A 23,141-nucleotide genomic window follows, 5' to 3' on the forward strand; every position below is an offset into this window, starting at 1 on the left:
CACTACTGGGTGTATAATATAGTCCTCCAACTAGTAGAAAAGGTATAGAGGAACAAATTTGTAAGGAAATTATAATGGGGGACTTTAATTATCCTAATTTGGATTGGGACAGTAATAATGTAAAGGGCAGAGAGAGGGAAGAGATTCTGAAATATGTTCAGGAGAATTTTCGATATCAGTATGTTTCCAGTCCAAGGAACAAACATTGCTGGATCTGATTGTAGGAAATGAAGTGGGACAATGGATCAAGTGTCAATTGGGGAACATTTAGGAGACAGTGATCATAGTATCGTAAGGTTTAGGTTGGCTACAGAAAAGGACAAAGAGCAATCCAGAGTAAAACTTAATTAATTAGCAGAGGGACAACTTAAATGGGGTGAGAACGGATCTGGCCTAGGAGAATTGGAATCAAAGATTGGCAGGCAAAACTGTCATTGAACAATGGGCTGCCTTTAAAGAGGAGATAGTTCGGGTACAGTTGAAGTACATTCCCATGAGGGGGAAAAGGTGGGCAAACAAAGCTAGAGCGCTCTCGATGACAAAAGAGATAGAGAGTAAGATGAAGCAGAAAAAGGGTGCATATGATGAATGTCAGGTTGATAATACAAGTGAGATCCAGGGTCCATACAGAAATTTCAGAAGAAAAGTGAAAAAGAAATTAGAGAAGCAAAGTGAGGAGTATGAGGAGACTGGCAGCCAACCTAAAAGGGAATCCAAATGTCTTTTATAGGCAAATAAATAGTAAAAGGGGGAGTAGGGCCGATTAGAGACCAAAAAGGGGATTTATGCATGGAGGCAGAGGGCATGGTTGAGGTACTAAATGAGTGCATTGCATCTATCTTTACCAAGGAAGATGTTGCTGCCATAGTCATAAGTGAAGGAAGAGGTAGTTGAACACTGAATGGGCTAAAAATTGATAGAGGAGGCATTAGAAAGGCTGGCTGTACTTAAAGTTGATAAATCACCAGGACCAGATGAGATGCATCAGAGGATACTGAGGAAGTAAGGATGGAAATTGCAAGGCATTGACCATAATGTTCCAATCCTCCTTAGATACAGGTGTGGTGCCAGAGGACTGGAGAATTGCAAATGTTACACCCTTATTCAAAAAAGGGTTTAAGGACAAGCCCAGCAACTATAGGCCGTTCAGTTTAATCTTGGTTATGGGAAAGATTTTAGAAATGATAATCCAGGGCAAAATTAACAGTTACTTGGACAAATGTGGATTAATTAAGGAAAGCCAGCACAGATTTGTTGAAGGCAAATCATGTTGAATTTGATTGAGTATTTTGATGAGGTAACAGAGAGGATTGGTGAGGGTAATGCAGCTGGTTTGATGTACATGGACTTCCAAACGGCATTTGATAGAGTGCCACAAAACAGGCTTGTCAGCAAAGTTGAGGCCCATGGAATAAAACTGACAGTGGCAGCATGGATATGAAGTCCACTGAGTGACAGGAAACAGTCGTGGCGGATGGTTGTTTTTCGGACTGGAGGAAGGAATAGTATGGGGTTCCTCGGGTCGGTATTAGGACCCCTGCTTTTTTGATCTATATTAATGACCTAGCCTTAGGTGTACAGGGCACAATTTCAAAATTTGCATATGACACAAAACTTGGAAGTATTGTGAACTTTGAGGAAGATAGTGATAGACTTCAAGAGGACATAGACTGGTGGAATGGGCAGACAAGTGGCAGATGAAATGAAGAAATTGAATGCAGAGAGTGTGAATTGATGCATTTTGGTAGGAAGAGCGAGGAGAGAAAATATAAAATAAAGGATGCACAAGGGCCTGGTGACAGAGCAGGGCTTTATAAATGCAGGCATAGAGTACGAAAACAAGGAGGTTATGGTGAACCTGTATAAAACAACTGGTTCAAACCCATCTGGAGTATTGTATCCAATTCTGGTCACATTTTAGAAAGGATATGAAGGCATTGGAGAGGTTGCAGAAAAGATTTATGAGAATGGTTCCTGGGATGAGAGACTTCAGTTATGTGGATAGATTGGCAAAGCAGGGGCTGTTCTCTTTAGAGAAGAGAAGGTTGAGAGCATATACGGTTTGTTATGGTATGACCGCTCAAGACAAAGCCCCCAATCAATATATATGGTGGGAGCAATGCACTGTCAATTCAGTCCCACCGATCCACAGGTCGCATCATACATATCCTTAAGCTTTCCAAATCAAAGAAAGCAGCAGCTGAATTGAAACAATGTAGTAACCCCCAAATGAAGCAAACCAAGCCAGGTATCTTTAGATATCAGCAAATTAACTACTTATTTAAAAAAACTAAAATATTAAACACTACTAAGATAAACCAATATCTAAACACCTTGCAACTTATTTTTTTTTTAAATCTAACTCCTGCATTCGCATACATATACCCAAACTAACGGTGGTTTGGTGTTTAATTAGCTGCCTGAAAAAAAAAGTAACAATAAAGTCTTGCAGATTACGCTTCCTGGTGAACGGTCCTCTGATACAACACAGTCAAAGTCCACTTGCAGTCTTCCAAGGTCCGATGAATCCTACGATAGGAATTCGGCAGTTCAGTTCAGGAGTGAAGTGTTAAACTCTTCTGTCTTCCAGCGATGCACACAGCAGATCAATAATTGGTTACTTCGAGGAATTAATCTGGCTTTAAGTTTTTAGAACTATGAGAGAGAAGCTGCACAAATTGCCTTAGAGAGCTCTCCTTTCTCCCTTCAGTACATGCTGGCACAGTATGTCTGGCAGACTCTAAACAAAACCAGGTAACCAGTTTTTCAAAATCAAAATGGATACATTGTATGTCGTGTTCTCCCTCTCTGGTTGTAGCGAGGCAACCAGAATGCACCTTCCCTCAGTCATTGGAGCTCGCTGCCTGAAAGAAGTACTGATCTCTTACAGCCTTAAAGACGCATCGCGATAATTCCCGAGGAGAAAAAAAAACAGGATCATGATGGGTTAGAGGTGTTCAAAATCATGAAGAGTCTCGACAAAGTGGATAGGGAGAAACTGTTCCCATTGGCAGAAGGGCAGAGAACCAAAGGACACCGATTTAAGGTGATTGGCAAAAGAAACACGTGACATGAGGAAAAACGTCTTTTTATGCAGCAAGTGGTTCACATCTGGAATGCGCTGCCTTAGAGTGTGGTGGAGGCAGATTCAATTGTGGCTTTCAAAAGGGAATTGGATAATTACTGAAGAGAAAAAATATGCTTGGCTACAGCGAAAAGGCAGGGGAATGGGACTAGCTGAGTAGCTCTTACAGAGAGCCAGAACTGATGTGATGGGCCGAATGGCCTCATTCTGTGCTGTAACCATTCTGTGATCCTATATCAATGGCAGCCCTCTTCTGTCTGTCTGTTTCTCCTGTATTGCTGCACTCTAAGAAAAGTGGAAGTAAGTTCTTATGTGCTGTGTCTTTTTCAAGATGTATGAACCAGCTTACCATAGTGTGCATAATGACTGGAAAAAGCAGATGAAGACAAGAGTGGCTGTGAGGTCACTCACAGGTTTTAAGAGTCTGAGTGTAAACAGAATTGGGAGTGCAGTAAAGTGTTCCCTGCTGACCCGTGGAGAGCCATAGGAAGGGTATTAATTGTATTGAGCCTAAAATAGGGCCCTACAGGGCTGTGCTTGGTGTAAAGAGAGACGTGAAGGAAAGTCTTGCATTACTATACCTAGTCAGATCATTGTACTTTTGCCTGCACTGCGGACAGGTCCTGGGGACAATATTGATGGCATCGAAATTTTTTGCACTTCTCTCCCGCCTATTCATATTTTGTCTTGACACCAAGCACCCATCAGACAGAAATAGGACCTTCACCAGCTGATCAGTTAGTCAATCGGCACTTCCACCACTGCAGCAGCGAACCTGAGAAGCATGATCCAAATGACCTCTGCTGCTGCTGCACAATCTTGCTGTCTGCTATCCACCACTGTACAAAGCACCTTCTCTTAAGGTGTGGTGTAGGATGCCTTTAAGTAGCAGCCACCCTGCTGTGTACCCCACTCGGCAAGCTGACATCACAAACCACACTCCCTATGCGCAAATTGCAGATTTGATATAAATTAGGTTCTCCCATGAAAATGGCACGAGCTTTTGGACAAGCACAGCATTTCCACCTCCTGATTTACACAGTTAAAATCGCTCCCACACCACCTCCACCCCCCCCACCTCCACTGGTTAAGCCAATTATGCCACGTCTCCTGTCCCCTTAAGACCAGATAACGCTGAGCAGAAATTGTACAGCGACCTTTCTATTCTTCATGGCACAGCTACACACTGATGTGAGCAGTTGCACCATTGTAATTCTTGGAATACTTTTGCCTTTCGTTGTTGCATTTCAGCAAGTGTTTTAAATTTGACTCTTCCTTTCACAGTGCACAGTAGAATCTTTATATCTTTTGTACAATATCAAGGTAGCTAAGCAGGGCTACAACTTGTTTATGCCTAACTTTAATGAGCTAACAAAAGGTTGCTTCACTCATACGTTCTACGATTTCAAACAAAAATTGAAAATAGTTTTTATTTGTTTATGAGATGTGTGTGTCGCTGGCTAGGACAGCATTTATTGCCCATTCCTCATTAGAGTCATAGAGCTATACAGCACAGAAACAGCCTTTGGCCCATCGTGTCTGTGCTGGCCATCAAGCACCTAACTATTCTAATCCCATTTTTCAGCACTTGGCCCATAGCCTTGTATGCTATGGAGTTTCAAGTGCTCATCTAAATACTTCATAAATGTTGTGAGGGTTCCTGCCTCTACCACCTGTTGTGAAGGTGGTGAGGTGCCTTCTTGAACTGCTACAGTCCATGTGGGGTAGGTACGCCCACAGTGCTGTTAGGAAGGGAGTTCCAGGATTTTGACTCGGCAGCAGTGAAGGAATGGCAATATAGTTCCAAGTCACACTGCTGCCACTGTGCATCAGTGGTGGAGGGAATAAATGTTGAAGGTGGTGAATGGGGTGTCAATCAAGTGGGCTGCTTTGTCCTGGTTGTTGTTGGAGCTGCACCCATCTGTCACACTCCTGACTTGTGCCTTTTAGATGGTAGACAGGCTTTGGGGAGTAAGGAGGTGAGTTACTTGCGGCAGGATTCCTAGCTTCTGACTCCCCCCCTTGTAGTCATGGTATTTATATGGCTACTCCAGTTTCTGGTCAATGGTAAATCCCATGATGTTAGTGGGGGTTTCAGTGATCATAATGCCATTGAATGTCAAGGGGAGATGGTTAGATTCTGTCTTGTTGGAGGTGGTCATTGTCTGGCACTTGCGTGGCGCACATGATACATGCCACTTATCAGCCCAAGGTTTTGCTGCATTTCTACATGGACTGCTTCAGTATCTAAGGAGTCGCGAATAGTGCTGAACATTGTGCAATCATCAGTAAACATCCCCACTTCTGACCTTATGATTGAAGGAAGGTCATTGATGAAGATGGTTGGGCCTAGCACACTACCCTGAGGAACTCCTGCAGTGATGTCCTGGAGCTGAGATGATTGACCTCCAACAACCACAATCATCATCCTTTGTGCTAGCTATGACTCAAACCAGTGGAGAGTTTTCCCCCTCGTTCCCATTGACTCCAGTTTTGCTAGGGCTCCTTGATTCCATACTCGGTCAAATGCTGCCTTGATATCAAGGGCAGTCACTCTCATCTCTGGAGTTCAGCTCTTTTGTGCACGTTTGAACCAAGGCTGTACTGAGATCAGGAGCTGAGTGGCCCTGGCGGAACCCAAACTGAGCGTCACTGAGCAGGTTATTGCTAAGCAAGTGCCGCGTGATAGCACTGTCAACAACTTCCATCACTTTACTGATGATCGAGATTGGACTGATGGGGCGGTAATTGGCCAAGTCGAATTTGTCCTACTTTTTGTGTACAGGACATACCTGGGCAATTTTCCACATTGCCGGATAGATGCCAGTGTTGTAGCTGTACTGAAACAGCTTGGCTAGGGGCGTGGCAAGTTCTGGAGTACAGGTCTTCAATACTGTTGCCGGCATGTTGTCGGGGCCCATAGTCTTTGCAGTATCCGGTGCCTTTAGCTCTTTCTTGATATCATGTGAAGTGAATTGAATTGGCTGAAGACTTGCATCTGTGATGCTGGGAACTTCAGGAGGAGGCTGAGATGGATCATCCACTCGGCACTTCTGACTGAAGATTGTTGCAAATGCTTCAGCCTTATCGTTTGCACTGATGCGCTGGCTCCCCCATCATTGAGGATAGGAATATTTGTGTAGTTGAAAGATAATATACAGTCCACCTGTACACACCTGCTCTGCAGATATGAACCCTCAGGTGTCAGTCAGGCTCTTCATTCAGTGACTTAAGTTGGGTTTGCTTATTTTTGTTTTGTAAAGTAGGTAAACCAACAATGCTTCAAGACTATTTAGCACCTTGTTTTACATTTATACTCAAGTATATTCAGGAATAAAAAGTTATTTTTCAGTGAAACCTAAAAGTGATTTTCAAAATGCAACTGGCAGCTGAAGAACAGTTCTTTTTGATGCACTGTCCTTCAAAGAGCATTCCGTCTTTGTCGTATCAAGCCAGATATTCAGATAGAAAAGTAAAAGGGAATTATTGATGCACTGAATATTATTTAGTGCCTAATTACACAAGTGTAATTCTACTTGCATTTATCAGCTACATTTAAGATCTGCATATTCTGATTCAGTTTGGCTCCTACTAATCAAAAGATAATTTTTTAAAAACCTCCTGTGCCTCTTGTTGCGTGGGGACTTCATTTTTATATTAGATTGAAAGGTATTTGAAAAGCAATTGAATTTTGGATACTGTCTCAAATATAAAAACACTACTGTTGCATCAATGACCATAAAGAACAAAGCCCAGATTTTCTTGCAATAAATCTGAAAAGCAAGTCATTTCCAATGGAAAGGTGGTGCAAGTTTACTTCACTGACTTTCCATTTTTAATTATTGCATCTGGAATGAAATGTAAGAACACTGAAAAATTATGAGCAATAATTCAATGCTGATATTGGGTGGGTTCATCTGGACACAACTATACAGTACGTGTGCTTGCATATGCTCATCAATTCAACAAAAAGAAATGTGTAACCTTGTTTCCAGCCCTTATCTAATAACAATTTCATCTGATCAAAATGGTTCCAGTAAAGCAATGCTCAAATTAAGGCATGCAACCTTTTCGTGCTGGTATTTCAGCTACAATTCCAAATCTAGGAGAATCATCTGAAGCTCCTATGGCAGTTTACGACCCATGAAAATTTGAATCTCTGATATGGTCAATCCTTGTGATCAGGCCATTTATACTGGAGAAAACAATTGATGACTGGAAAATCACAGATAGGACCCTACAAAATGTATGGCCAAATTTTACAAATTTCATGGTCATGACATTTTAAGAATCGCGAATTTCATGATTTCGCATATTTAAATCATAAATTTCACAGTATCGCAATAAACCATGTGAATAATTTTTTTAAAACAATAAAAGACTAAGGAGGTTTCTGATTTCAAATGGCATTTCGTATATACTCAAAAGCTATTGTAAAAAAAAAACTGACTATAAACAGGTCACATTCTTTACTCACTTAAATCAGTGGTTGAATGTGAGCATGGAATAGCCTGCAACTGTCTCTTTCTTCATTCCCTGTCTCTGCACTGTGAACACCTGCCCGTGTTTAGACATAACTCTCTGGATGTGGAGAGAGCTTATTGGAATTGTCAGGCAGCACCGTGCTAGCCTTAACAAGGTGGGGGAATTCTGCCTTCCACAGAGTTTCAAAACTGCAGCACAGGCACAGTACAATCAGTTTCTTTTGCAATGCTTTTATAAGCAGGAATCTCCCAGCCTACAGTTCTTGCCAAAGACAGGAATTGCATCAAACAAGTTTAAATCCACCATCAACAGTTGCATTTGTGCAGGGTCAAAGATACATACAGCTTTCAGAAACACTGCAGACGATGGTTGAAACCTCTGAGCTGCTTTTTCTTCACTGCTTTACTCTTCCCCATAGCAGTAATATTGTTTGAGCTTCTTTGCCATTCAAGAAAACACCAGTTAAGCACAGGCATTTAATTCAACATCATCAGAGTGTTGCTCGTTTGTGCTTTAGCCCAGAACAATTACTTTATTGAAAGCTTAGTGGATTGTGACGTGTCGAGATTCAAACCAAGTGACTAAATCCATCAGTCGTGTAGTGTTCTTGGCAACAAACTGAACCTCCTCATTAAGATGAACATTGTTTAGAAGGGTTACAATGTCTGTTAAAACCTGTGTTTTCAGTGGCAGTGTGAGCTCTTTTGAGATGAAGATTATCGCTTGGGAAACTGTGGTGTAATTAACAGCTTCGAAGTAGACGCAATCTGCAAGCACTGTTTTTAGTTTTCCTGACTCTCTACTTTGACCTTACCAGACATAAAATCAAACAAAACATGTAGCACATAGTTGTCTTGCTCATAATGGACTCATCACAAATAATTGCAAAAGACTTAGACGAATTAATCTGAAACTTCATCTCACAATAGGTAGCAAAAACCTTTGGTAGGTAGCACTGTCATAGTTTATTTGCACTTGGCAAGCGACCATCATTTTGCACATTACGTTGAATGAATACCCGCAGCTTTGGGTGATCAAGCTTTTCCAATGGTATGTTGGCGCTTGCAAAAGCATCCACAAGTTCCATTGTAACCAACTGACAATTTTCTGAGCTGTCTGTCACGTCTTAAAAAGTGATGAAATCATTGCTATTTTTGTGTGTTCGTTTTCCAGCAGTGCAACGTTGGATGCTGTTTTTCTGCTATGATGGCTTTTGGACTCTAAGTGGCGCTGAACTGTTGCCCACCATGTGTGATCCAACAAAACATTACAGCTTGTACAAAACCGTGTACCACCATCAGCATGCAGAATTTGGCTTCCAAATTCTTTCACTCCGTGTGCTACAGTAATGGTTGTGGCCATTTTTGATTTGCTCATTCTGGCATTCTCACTTGTCTGCTGACACTTTAGACTGCTACACTCAAAACTGCATTGGAAGCCCTCCCTCATCTATCAATCAGCGAGTTGAGCCTTGTGTCAATTAGGAAAATGCGCAATGTTCACAACATGCCCATTAAGTCCTCCGCAATCAGTAAAACATGCAAAGTTTGCAAAATGACCAATTTCACAGAGGACCTGAGATTTCACGTCCATGATGCATTTTTCACGCCCTTTAATTTGGTAGGGCGCTGATCATGTGTCAGTCATTCCTTCTGTACAATATTTTGATTCTGATTTTGAATCATAGTATCTTACAGAACAGAGGTGCCATTTGGTCCTGCAAGTCTGTGCTTGCTCTCTGAAAGAGCTATCCACTTGGCTCCATTTCCCCACCTTTTTCCCCATATCTTTTTTATAATTTTTCAAATATTCATTTCCCATCAAAAGTTAGGAATTCTGCTTCCACCACAGTTTTTTGTAGGGCATTCCGAACAACCTCCAGTTTTTAAAACCTAAGCTTTCCTTTTCTCCTATTGGTGATCTTAAATTTATGTTCTCGTGTTATTGACTCACCAAATGGTGGAAATAGCTTTTCCCTATTCATATCAAAAAACCTCAAAACGTCGAAATACCTCTACTTAGATCTCCACTTAACCTTCTCTATTTAAATGAAGGGAATCCCAGTTTTTCTGGTGTCTTCTCACAGCTACCCTGAAATCGCTTCTGTATCCTTAACGCCTAGGCCATTGAAAATTGGGTGCAATATTTTGACTGCAACTTAATCAATAAACACTTTCTGATTGTTATGTACAATTGTTGTTTTGTGCAATAGCATACAGCATAAATTGGATTGAATTTGTCTTGAGAATTACCTGACAAGTCATTTTAGAGAATCTTCCATGAAGCTGCTGATACTAAACCATCTTGCATGTAATTTGCTTATATGCCACAAGGTATTTTAGCATTCTGAGGGTAGATGTTGGGTGAAAATGGTCTAGCTAGTGATCCAGCTATTTCTTTTTGTAATGGAGTTCCAGGAAGAGAGAGAAAAAACTTGCATTTGTATAAAGTGTTATCAGGTAAGGAGGGGTTGAAAGGCTCCCCTCTTGTCCCTCTCCTTGTTTGACCGCAACAGAGTTTATTCCTTTTTAAACAGTGGATGTGCTCACCAATTCAGTGAGTGTTATGATCATAAAATAACCAATCGGACAGGTTTTCTTGAGTTTAAACAAAGAGGTTCAGTTTTATTGTACTTAAAATCTAAACCCTATCCAAGTAAAATAATAAACTACGCTCCAACTTTCACACGCACACACACAAGAATCTCACTCACACAAATAGGTTACAGAGTGTTAAAGAATAGTTTGATTAGAGTCCAGAACAAATAAAAATAATATACAGTCTGTGGGTCTGCTAGTTCAGTTGTCTTCCGGTTGAATTCTTGTTTCTGAAGTGTCTGGCTGATAGAAGTACACTTGCATCTGGTCCACCTGGTTCAGGGTTTTCTTCGAGACAGTGATGTAGGTGGCTTTCTCTCTAGGGTGTGTCTCTGTATGATGAAAGACTTGGATGTTCCACAGTTGCAGTTAGGTTTCAAAAACTTGCAATGTTATCTGGAGAGAGACACACACACACACAGCCCCACAGAGATCTTGCACTGGTTGGCTCTCAAAGCTTGTCTGCTGTGTGTAACAATAAAAAAACTCCAAGTTCACACAAACTGGGGAGTCTGTCACATGGTGCTCTCAGTACTTTTTTTTCTTTAATGAGGCCCAAAGTCTAAGAATTTCAAATCTCTCAGGTTGTATTGTTTCAATGTTTACCCACTGGAGGTATGTCTCCACTAGTGAATGCTCCAAGATAGCTTTGAATGTCCTGGTAATGAGGGTGATAGTAGATAATTTACTGTTCAGGCCATTGTCCTGGATGGGAGCTTTTTAGACATGCGTTTCTACTTCGATGTCCTGGAATGTGAGGTATTTCAATGCAAATTGTGTGGCCATCTTGGCTGCCAGCTTTTTAAAAGTGAAATGTAGGATTCCAGCTTTCCTTTTTAAAAGTTTAATGTAGGTTTCCAACTGATGAATTAAAAATCCTCATTCAGCATAGCATGTTTTCTTGACAAATGTTTTTCAAAACCTCAGGACCTTAGCAAGCCGTTTTCAGGCAATTAAGTACTTTTGAAATGTAGTCGCTGTTATCATGTAGGAAACAATGCAGCCAAGTTTGCACACAGCAAGGTCTCACAAACAGTAATGAGGTAATGATGGATAACCTGTTTTAGTAATGTTGGTTGAGGAATGAATACTGTTCAGAACAATGGAGAGAACTGCTCTGCTCTGCATTAAATAGTGCCATGGGATCTTTTACATCCACCTGAGAGGGCAGTCGTTTAACGCCTTATTTGAAAGACTGCATCTCCGACGTGCTGCACTGGGGTTGTCAGCCTAGATTACATGGTTGAGTCTCTGGAGTGGGTCATGAACCTTCTGATTCAGAGACATGAATACTACCACTAAAACGAGGCTGACACTTATCATGTACTGGTGAAATTTGTTATCTTGGAACAGACTAATTGAAATAGTTGAGGCCATAAAATGAATTTGTGGCTCTGTTTGACTTCCAACTTCCTAATTTCTATGATGAGTGCTACTTGCTTCCCCTGTTGACCTGATCAATGCATAGTAAGGTGATACTGTACCTCTGAACAAAATTTATTTCCTTGCATTGCTAATGCGCTCTATAATGGCTGTCTAACCTGTAAAATATTTTTATATTGCTGTTTGGCTTGTCAAGTGATATACTTATTTTGTGTAGAACTTCAAAGGTAGCAGGAATCATCATTTCGGCAGTGAGATTTACCCTCTGCTCCTGTGCAAGAGTTGTCTAAAAAGGGAGTAGAGCAAAAGCCATGGTCGGGATTTTACTGAGCTCCTGACGTCGGGCTGCATGGCAGGGTGGGTGGGGGGGCAGGGGTGCGGTAGATCGTTCTGGCAGTAGCCTGCCAAGGAGTCCGACGCCGGGAGTGCCGGACCCGATCTTCCCGGCAGTGGCGAAGCTCCATAGCGGCTTCTTCCCTCTGCTGGGCGATGGGACCTGGCTTTGGATATTTAAATTAAGCACAGGAATAGATTTAAATAAAATTCACTCCAATCTTGCCTTCAGGCCGTGATCTTCTGAGTGGCGGCCAGCACTCACGCGCCTTCACTTTCCTGTCCAGGGAAAGCAGGCACCACAGTGGTGGGAAAGGGGAGAGCTATTGAGGACGGGGTCAGATCTACAGTTTTAGTGTAGGGGATGGTCGGAAGGGGTGACCTCTGCACTTTGTTCAGTTTGGGGGAGGAAGGTCAAGTGTTGAAGCTAAATGTTTTGGGGGGGAATGGGGAAAATGTTGAATTTTATAGTTATTGGGGGATGGGAAAGGGGCAACAGATTTTTGATCGGTACAGTTGTGGGGGGGGGGGGTATAACTTTCAAACTGTAAATTAATCAGCAGGGCTGGCTGCCCTTTAAAAAGGCGCCAACACCTGCACACAGGCAGCTGATGCCGTTGCCGGCGTCTGAGAGCCTGCCCCCTCCATGGGATTGAGGGGTGTGGGGGGGCAGCCCGACCAGCACATTATCATGAGCCGCCGCGAGGAAGGTGCAGGCCGCCATTTTTCTCGTCTGCAGTTGCTCCCGGTGCCGGGCGCATAAAATCCAGTCCCATGTTTCATCTAATTGCCAGCTAATGGAAAACCTGTTCACACAGAAGCTAACCAGGAAGTCTGTTCGCTTTTGCCAATAGAGAAGCCATAAGTTCATTTTGTCATGACAACTGAGATGTTTTGTTACTCCAAACATTTGAATATCTGAAAATTTATCTGCCTCCAGAAAGGTGAAACCTTATTATTGCTGACCTAATTGGCTGTATTTTGTTGGATCGTAAATTCTACCCATCTACCAAACTCAAACGAAATGGGTTGATTTTCTATTCAGACCTGAACAGCTTGGCTGTTGAGCAGACAGATACATTGAACATACTTGCATGGTTCTGACTGAGTTATTATATTCTCACTGTCGTCCTACAAGAGATGTTTGCATTGGGAAGTGAAAGAGAATCTGCATTTGGTGCTCTAAATTGGAACTACACTGATATGTCCTCTGATCACTTGTACCTTCAGGCCATTTTTTTAATCAAAAATAAATTCTGTCGGGATCTACTTGTCTGTCTTTCACAAAGCTTTAATGGCACTTCAGCTACCATGTCTCTATTCTAAATGAAAGTCGTATTAGTTGATAATTAAATCCATCCTTCCTACATCGTATCTAAATATGCTGCAATCCAAACTTGCGGCACCTGAGAAGCAGTAATGGCATATAAAATTAACGGCCCCCTTGAAGAATTTTTCTGACCGTTAAACCCGAAGCGTTATGGTTATTGATTTATTTAATTCCTTCGTGATCATGTTGTAATTTTTGTCTTAACCTTAAAATCTTCCTTTTCATAATTATCCCCAAACTTCTTCAAATTCGTTTCTTGGAGCAGTGCATTTTTTTTTATTGCACACGTTAGATGGCCAGAACTCCACAGGCTGGCAGTATATGTTTGAATCTTCACTTGTATTCTCCATGAATGTCAGGATGCACTTTTTCTTGCTTAAAGCTAAAGCCCAAGTTTTGGTAATGGAAACTTGTGTTGCTTTAGTCATAATTGTGGACAAGATTTGACACCTGAACGCATCCTTGACATTGAAGAGGGCAGATTCTGACATGTTATTCTTCCACAAGTCCATTACTCTACTCAGTTTTTGGCTCTTGATTCTGGATCTGTTGTAGACCAATTAATAGAGATTGATTTCCATAATTAGTCAACAATTCCATTATTGTATCATGTGACTACCAAGATGGTAAAAGGCATACTAGCCTTTGTCGTCTTTCATCTAACAATTCCTATTTGTCAGGAGTGCTAAATGTTTCTTAAACCTCCCAAACATTGAGGTTTTTGTCTTCATCTTGGGCAGGTTACTCTTTCCACCTCCCCCCACCAACACTTTTTTTTGGCAAATGCGTGTCAGAAGTTAAGTAGTCATTATATGCTGCCTTACAGCATTTATTTATAAAGCATTCCACAAACGGCTAATGTCAGTTAAAGGCTACTACATCTGTATTATCACAAATTTTGAATATTGTCAGATTGCATCTGTACTGTTCTTTCATCACTGACAGTTTACAGAAAGCATATGTAAGCAATTACTTTAAGGCAGCTATTATCTGCTGTCAATTCTATAAAGTGAATTTTTACAAGTAAATTTTTTAGAAAATCATTAAAACTTGGAAAAATAATTTTTGTTTGTCAGGACTTTCTTCAACGTCCACTGGTCGGTCTTTTATTCATTTACTAGGCTTGTGCGCTGCACTTAGTCAAAGTTGGAGCCATTTATTGGCTTGTTTTTTCCATTTTTGAATATGTTTTGGAATCGTGTCTGCAGTACAATAACTTCAGGTAACTCCAATTATTACTGCTTATGCATTTAATATTATGATTTTTTTTTACAGCGGATATAGCACAAAGGTACCGAATTAGTAAGTACCCAACATTGAAATTATTCCGGAATGGGATGATGATGAAGAGGGAGTACAGGGGTCAAAGATCAGTGAGTGCACTTTCAGACTTCATCAAGCAGCAGAAAAATGATCCTGTTCAAGAGATTCTGAATCTGAGCGAATTGGAAACAGTTGATGTAAGTCTGCGCATTAAACCCGGAGAGTTCAAACAATTTATATGATCTGATTTCAAAACTAAAGCCTTTACTGTGATTTGAAACAATGCTTAAATTATGATATCCAAGATAAAGATTTAACTCATAATTTCATGATAATCTAAATAAAATGTATGTCTTATGACAAAGATTTAAAATTAATGCACTCATCAGCCTCAACCACTCAGCATTTTTAAAACAAAATCTTCTAATGTATGTCCATCTATTTCAGGAAAAAAAACAAAGCAGAATGATGGTACAGGGCAGTGATACTTCCTAAAAACTGGTTGTTAATTTTGTGTTGAATAATCTATTCTAATTTAAAAATTTTCACAGTTGAAATCCTACAGAAAAGCTGCCAAATGCATTGAATCCAAAATAAATTAAAAGAAACTTTTTTGTTCGTGCAAAGACATGAAATGAAAGTTATGTATATCATAGTTATGTTCATTATAAGAACTGTTGTCTTTTTATTGAAATACAAGATAACTAGCTATTCCAGTATGTATTCCATTGCATGCATAACACTTTAAACTAGATGCACAAAAGACTGGAGTGGGAGGAACGCAATGATCGGGAAGGATATAGTCAAGTCGTGTTTCCAATCCAGTACTGCAAATGCTAGACTTAATCCAAGCAGACCAGAAATCTCTGGTTCAATCTCTAGTCTCTACCTAGTTAGTTGACCTCAATTAAAGTAGTGGAATCAAGAGGGAGGGTGTAAGGATTGCTTCAGTTGATATCATTGATTTTTTAAAATGATTTGAAGTTCTTCAAAAGGTTAATATGACTGTATTCCAAACCAGTGACACTGCAAATTTATTTTACATCACAAATCATACCTGAGGCTATCTGAAGTTTCACTGCTGAAGCATAGCAATTACACAGTATAGTTAAAAATCCTTTATTTTGAGTAAGCATAAGGATTAAAATCCTATAGAATGATACGGCACTAAAGGAGAATATTTGGCCCATCGTTGCAGACAGCTCTTTGATAAAGTTATCCAATTAGTCCCACTTGTCTGTTCTTTTCTCACAGCCCTATATGTTTCTTCCCTTCAAGTACTTATCCAATTCTCTTTTAAATGTTAGTATTGAATCTACTTCCCTTTCAGTGAGTACATTCCAGATCACAACAACTCGCTGTTTTAAAAAAAAAAGTTTCCTCATGTCGCTTGTTTTTCCCAGTCACCTTAAATCTGTGCCCGACCCTTCTGCCACTGTGAACAGTTTTTCCTTATTTACTCCAGCAAAACCCTTCATGATATTGAAAATCTGTCAAATCCTATTACGGCAGCTGGTGAAATTTCAATTCAACTGATTAATTTTAAAAATCTGGAATTGAAAGCTAGTCTCAGTAATGGTGCAATGAAACCATCATTGATTATCATTAAAAACCATCTGATACACTAATGTCCTTTAGGGAAGGAAATCTGCTGTCCTTACCCGGTCTGGCATACATATGACTCCAGCCCCAGAGCAATGTGGTTGACGCTTAACTGCCCTCTGAAATGGCCTAGCAAGCCACACAGTTGTCAAGGGAAATTAGGGATGGGCAACAAATGCTGGCTTTGCCAGCGATGCCCATGTCCCTTGAAAGAATAGAATCTCCTCTTAATCTTCTCTGCTTCAAGGAGAGCAACCCCACCTTCTCCACATAACTGAAGTCCCACATGCTTGGTACCATTCTAGTAAATCCCTTCTGCACCCTCCCTAAGGCCTTGATTTTTTATTTTTTTTTATTTATTCGTTCATGGGATGTGGGCGTCACTGGCTAGGCCAGTATATATGGCCTGTCCCTAATTGCCCTTGAGAAGTTGGCGGTGAGCTGCCTTCTTGAACAGCTGCAGTCCTTGGGGTGTAGGTACACCAACAGTGCTGTTAGGAAGGGAGATCCAGGATTTTGACAGTGAAGGAATGGCGATATAGTTCCAAGTCAGGATGGTGTGTGACTTGGAGGGGAACTTGCAGGTGGTGGTGTTCCCATGCATCTGCTGCCTTTGTCCTTCTAGGTGGTAGGGGTCGCAGGTTTGGAAGCTGCTGTCGAAGGATCCTTGGTGGGTTGCTGCAGTGCATCTTGGAGATGGTACACACTGCTGTCACTGTGCGTCGGTGGTGAAGGGAGTGAATTTTGAAGGTGGTGGACGGGGTGCCAATCAAGCAGACTGCTTTGTCCTGGATGGTGTCGAGTTTCTTGAGTGTTGTTGGAGCTGCACTCATCCAGGCAAGTGGAAGGTATTCCATTACCCTCCTGACTTGTGCCTTGTAGATGATGGACAGGCACTGGGGATACAGGAGGTGAGTTACTCGCCACAGAATTCCTAGCCTCTTGTGGCCACAGTATTTATGTGGCTACTCCAGTTCAGTTTGTGGTCAGTGGTAACCCCCAGGATGTTGATAGTGGGGGATTCAGCATTGGTAATGCCATTGAACATCAAGGGGTGATTGTTAGATTCCCTCTTGTTTAAGATAGCCATTGCCCACCGCTTGTGTGGCACGAATGTTACTTGCCACTTCCCAGCCCAAGCCTGGATGTTGCCCAGGTCTTGCAGCATCCGGACACTGGCTACTTCAGTATCTGAGGAGTTGCGAATGGTGCTGAACATGGTGCAATCAGCAAACATCCCCATTTCTGACCTTATGATTGAAGGAAGGTCATCGATGAAGCAGCTGAAGATGTTTGGACCTAGGACACTACCCTGAGGAACTCATGCAGTGATGTCATGGTGCTAAGATGATTGACCTCCAACAACCACAACCATCTTTCTTTTCACTAGGTATGCCTCCAACCAGTGGAGAGATTTCCCCTGATTCCCATTGACTCCAGTTTTGCTAGGGCTCCTTGATTCCATACTCAGTCAAATGCTGCCTTGATGTCAAGGGCAGTCACTCTCGTCTGACCTCTGGAGTTCAGCTCTTTTGTGCACATTTGAACCAAGGGTGTAATGAGGTCAGGAGCTGAGTGGCCCTGGTGGAACCCAAACTGAGCATCAGTGAGCGAGTTATTGCTGAGCAAGTGCCGCGTGATAGCACTGTCGATGACCCTTCTATAACTTTACTGATGATTGAGAGCAGACTGATGGGGCTGTAATTGGCCGGGTTGGATTTGAACTGCTTTTTGTGTACAGGACATACTTGGGCAATTTTCCACATTGCCAGGTCGATGCCTGTGTTGTATCTGTACTGAAACAGCTTGGCTAGGGGCCCGGCAAGTTCTGGAGCACAGGTCTTCAGTACTATTGCCGGAATATTGTCAGGGCCCATAGCTTTTGCAGTATCCAGTGCCTTCAGCCATTTCTTGACATCACGTGGAGTGAATCAGATTGGCTGAAGACAGCATCTGAGATGCTGGGGCCTCAGGAGGAGGCCGAGATGGATCATCCACTTGGCATGTCTGGCTGAAGATGGATGCAAATGCTTCAGCCTTGTCTTTTGCACTGATGTCGTGGGCTCCCCCATCATTGAGGATGGGGATGTTTGTGGAACCACCTCCCCCAGTTAGTTGTTTATCCACCACTATTCACAACTTGATGTGGCAGGATTGCAGAGCTTAGATCTGATCCATTAGCTGTGGGATTGCTTAGCCCTGTCTATCACATGCTGCCTCCATAGTTTGGCATGCATGTAGTCCTGGATTGTAGCTTCACCAGGCTGACACCTCATTTTTAGGTATGTCTGGTGCTGCTCCCGGCACTCCTGCACTCTTCTTTGAACCAGGTATGGTCCCCCGGCTTGATGGTAATGGTAGAGTAAGGGATACTCCAGGCCATGAGTTTACAGATTATGGTTGAATACGATTCTGCTGCTGATGGCCCACGGCACCTCATGAATGTCCAGTTTTGAGCTGCTAGAAATACATCCCATTTAGCACGGTGGTAGTGCCACACAGCACAATGGTGAGTATCCTCAATGTGAAGTTGGGACTTTGACTCCACAAGAACTGTGCAGTGGTCACTTCTACCAATACTGTCATGGACAGTTGTATCTGCCACAGGTAGATTGGTGAGGACAAGATCAAGTAGATATTTCCCTCTTGGTTCCCTCGCCTCCTGCCACAGACCCAGTCTAACAGCTGTGTCCTTTAGGTCAGCTCAGTCAGTCGTGGTGCTACCAAGCCACTCCTGGTGATGGACATTGAAGTCCCCCACCCAGAGTACATTTTGTGCCCTTGTTACCCTCAGTAGAGTTTCCAATTGGTGTTCAACATGGAGAAGCACTGATTCATCAGCTGTGGTGGGGGGGGGGGGTGGTTGCTGCGGTAGGTGGTAATCAGGTTTCCGTGCTCTTGTTTGACCTGATGCCATGAGAATTCATGGGGTCCGGAGTCAATGTTGAGGACTCCCAGGGCAACTCCCTCCCGACTGTATACCACTGTGCTGCCACCTCTGGTGGGTCTGTCCTGCTGGTGAGACAGGACATACCCGGGGATGGTGATGGTGTCTGGGACATAGTTATACTCGCAGAATCATACCTGACAGACAATGTCAGGCTATTACTTGACTAGTCTGTGGGATAGCTCTCGCAACTTTGGCACATGCACCCAGATGTTATTAAGGAGGACTTTCCAGGATCAATAGGGCTGGGTTTGCCATTGTCGTTTCCAGTGCCTAAGTCGATGCTGGGTGGTCCAACCATTTTTGTTCCTTTTCTTAGACTTTGTAGAGGTTTAATACAATTGAATGGCTTGCTAGCCCATCTCAGAGGGCATTTAAGAGTCCGCCACATTATTGTAGGTCTGGAGTCACATGTAGGCTGGACCAGATAAGGATGGCAGATTTCCTTCCCTGAAGGACATTAGTGAGCCAGATGGTTTTTTTGCAACAATTGACAATGGTTTCATGGTGACCATTAGACTAGCTTTTAATTCCCGATTTATTAATTTAATTCAAATTTCACCATCTGCTGTGGTGGGATACGAACTCATGTCCCCAGAGCATTAGCCTGGGCTTCTGGATTACTAGTCCAGTGATATTACCACTGTGCCACCGCCTCCCCTAACATCCTTCCTAAAGTGAGGTGCCCAGAATTGAACACTTTCAATCGCTCCATGATTGACAGCCAAGACGTCTCCCTGAGCCATAAGCTATGGAATTCCCTCCCTAAAACACTCCAAATTGCTATGTCTTTTTCCTCCCTCCAAATACTTCTTAACCTACCTGTTTGGCAAAACTTTTGGCCATCACCCCTAATATCTCTGTGAATGGGCATCAAATTTTGTGTGATAACGGTCCTGTGAAGGGCCTTGACATTTTACTACATTAAAGGTGCTAGATAAATGCAAATTGTTGTGGTGCTGGCCACTATCTTCCAATCCTCCTTGAATATGGGGTGGGGATAGAGGTATTCAAAATCATGAGGGGTCTGGACAGTGCAGATAGGGCGAAACTGTTCCCACTCTGAAAGGATCGAGAAAAAGAGGGCACAGATTTAAAGTAATTGGCAAAAGAAGCAAAAATTACATAAGGAAAAACTTTTTCATGCAGCGAGTGGTTAAGGTGTGGAATGCACTGCCTGAGTGTGGTGGAGGCAGGTTGAATTGAAGCATTCAAAAGGGAATTGAACTGTTATATGAAAAGGAAGAATGTGCAGGGTTATGGGGAGAAGGCGGGGGAATGGCACTAAGTGAACTGCTCTTTCGGAGAGCTGGTGTGGATACAATGGGCCGAATGGCCGTCTCCTGCACTGTAACAATTCTGAGATTCTGTGAACTGGAGTACTGCAAATGTTACATCCATCTTTTTTAAAAAAAAAAGGCAGGAAAAACTGGGTACCTACAGGCCAGGCAGCCTAACAGTGACCAAAGTCCATAATCCAGGACAAAATTAACTGTTATTTGGAAGAGTATGGGCTAATAAATGAAAGTAAGCAAAGACTTGTTAAAGGCAAATTGTGTTTGACGAACTTGAGTAAATTCTTTGATGAAGTAATGGAGAGGGTTGATGAGGTAGTGTGGTTGATGTTGTGGCCTGGATATAAAATTGGCTAAGGGACAGAAAGCAGAGATGAAAGAAAGCAGTGGTGAACAGCTGTTTTTCAGACTGGACGGATGTATACAATAGTATTCCCCAGGGGTTGGCATTAGGACCACTGCTCTTTCTGATATATATTAATGACCAGGTCTTGGGTATACAAGGCAAAACTTCACCGTTTGCAGATGACATGAAACTTGGAAATATAGTAAACAATGAAGAGGATAGTAACAGACTTCAGGATAACATGGACTCGTAAAATAGGCAGACACATGACAGATGAAATTTAATACAAAGAAGTGTGAAGTTTTTGTAAGGATGGGGAGGCAATATGAACTAAATGGAATATTAAAGGGGGTACAGGAACAGAGAGATCTGAGGGTGTAAGTACACAAATCTTTGAAGGCAGGACCATTGAGAAGGTTGTTTAATAAAAAGCATGTGGGATTATTGGCTTTATTAATACAGGAAGAGTGTACAAAAGCAAAAAAGTTATGCTAAACCTTTATAAAGCACTGATTAGGCCTCAACTGGATGAAAAAGTTTTTCCTTATATCACTTTTGCTTCTCTTATCAATTACTTTAAATCTGTGCCCTCTGGTTCTCGATCCTTTCATGAGTGGGAACAGTCTCTCCCTATCTGCACTGTCCAGACCCCTCATGATTTTGAATATCTCTATCCCCACCCCATATCCAAGGAGGATTGGAAGTGCCCAGTACCTCCACTATTTCCACTCTTCCCTCAATAACCTAGGATGCCTCCCATCTGGGTCAGGTGACTTTTTTCTATTTGAGGGCTGCCAACTTTTTAAGTATCTCTTGTTTATCTATTTTTATTGTATCCAGTGTTGTTACTACCTCCTCCTTTACTGAAACATTGGTAGCATGCTTTTCTCCAGTGAAGACAGCTGTACGGTGCTCATTTAGTACCTCAGCCATGCCCTCTGCCTCCACAAGAATATCTCTATTTTGGTCCCTACTCGGCCTCACCCTTTGACTACCGTTTTACAATTTGTGTTTATAAAAGACGTTTGTGTTCCTTTTACGTTGGCCACTAATCTATTCTCATACTCTCTCTTTGCACCTCTTATTCTGTTTTTAGATGTACTCTGCATTTTCTCTATTCAGCTTAGTTCTATACTGTATTATGAACTTTACATTTGTGTCATTAGTCGCCTTTTTCTGTTTCATTTTAACCTCTAGATCTTTCGTCATCCTGAGAGCTCTAGTTTTGGATGCCCTTCCTTTTCCCCATCATTGCAATGTACCTGTATGATTTCTGTGTTGCCTACCAATTTTTCATTCCAATCAACTTGGACCAGATCTCTCTTAACTCACCGAAGTTAGCCCTTCTCCAATTAAGCCTTTTTAAGCTTGATAGTTCCTTGTCCTTTTCCATAACCATTCTAAACGTGATGATATCACTATTTCACCATTCTCCCACTGTAACATGCTGCACTTGCTCTACTTCATTCCCCAGAACTAGATCCAGCAATGCTTTCACCCTTGTTGGGCTGGAAACAAAATGATCAAGGAAGCTCTCTTGTATTCATTTCAGGAATTCCTACTCCTCTTTGCCCTTTGCACTATAACAATCCCAGTCTCTATTATGAAAAATTATGATATCACTACTCTATGCAAATACTCTAGCTTTTTCAAAAATGTATTGCATTATTAGCTTTGTGTCATTGCTGTAGGGGAGATCAGTGGGTTAACACATTTTTGTTATAACTATATAGTTAGTTGAGAATTGTTATTTGGAATTTTGGTCCAGTTCCATTTCCTGATTAGCAAATTCCTTTTATGTTAAATGGTGTTAAGCATTGTAGTAATATATCATCTGTTGCATGCACACATACTTATAACACCCTATAGCATGAGACATTTTTAATACTCATATAGTTAAGTAGCAATTATTTCTTGCGTCATGTCAGTGTACTGTCAATTTTGTGTTTTTATGTTATAATGAGGGTCAGTGGCGCTGTTGCATCAAGTTTCCTGCTTTTACACTGACAATGCACTCGATAACTTAGACTGACAACTTGTAAGGCACAGCTGTTGCAAGTTTCAGCTGAGACAGGCGGATGTGGACTTTCTGAGCCTGAAGAGAGAGTCTCGTTAGCAATTTCTGCAGCTGGGAATCTCTCTGCAGTAATTTGATTTTGTTTTGCCATTCTGCCTAGACAGACCTGGATTTGCTTTTCACTGTGTCCAACCAGATCAGAACAGTAGCTGATTTTTGCTACTCAACACCGGCCCTGCCTCGCCCCTAACACACATACCACCTACAATCAGGGCTTCACAGGAACAAATATGTCATTCCGAACAGGTATACCCTTCTATGTCATCCAGAAGGGGAAGGATCAGCACAGGTTGAGCAAAGAAGAGTTGGGCAACATCTGTGGATGATGCAACCAACCAAATGTTTACCCTCCACCAACCACAAAATATACAACTGCACAGGTCATTATGAGGGCTTTT

General features: G+C 41.9%; 1 protein-coding gene across 1 annotated transcript in view; it reads left to right on the top strand.

Moving 5' to 3' along the window:
- Nucleotides 1–23,141, top strand: part of erp44 (endoplasmic reticulum protein 44) — a 143,242-nt gene that overhangs the window by 61,055 nt on the left and 59,046 nt on the right. Inside the window, exon 5 of the mRNA XM_068010434.1 lies at nt 14,489–14,673. Within this exon, the coding sequence (XP_067866535.1) occupies nt 14,489–14,673 (185 nt within the window). The remainder of the gene's footprint in view (nt 1–14,488; nt 14,674–23,141) is intronic.

The sequence above is a fragment of the Heterodontus francisci genome, chromosome 2 (assembly GCF_036365525.1).
Source record: "Heterodontus francisci isolate sHetFra1 chromosome 2, sHetFra1.hap1, whole genome shotgun sequence".
Lineage (NCBI taxonomy): Eukaryota > Metazoa > Chordata > Chondrichthyes > Heterodontiformes > Heterodontidae > Heterodontus > Heterodontus francisci.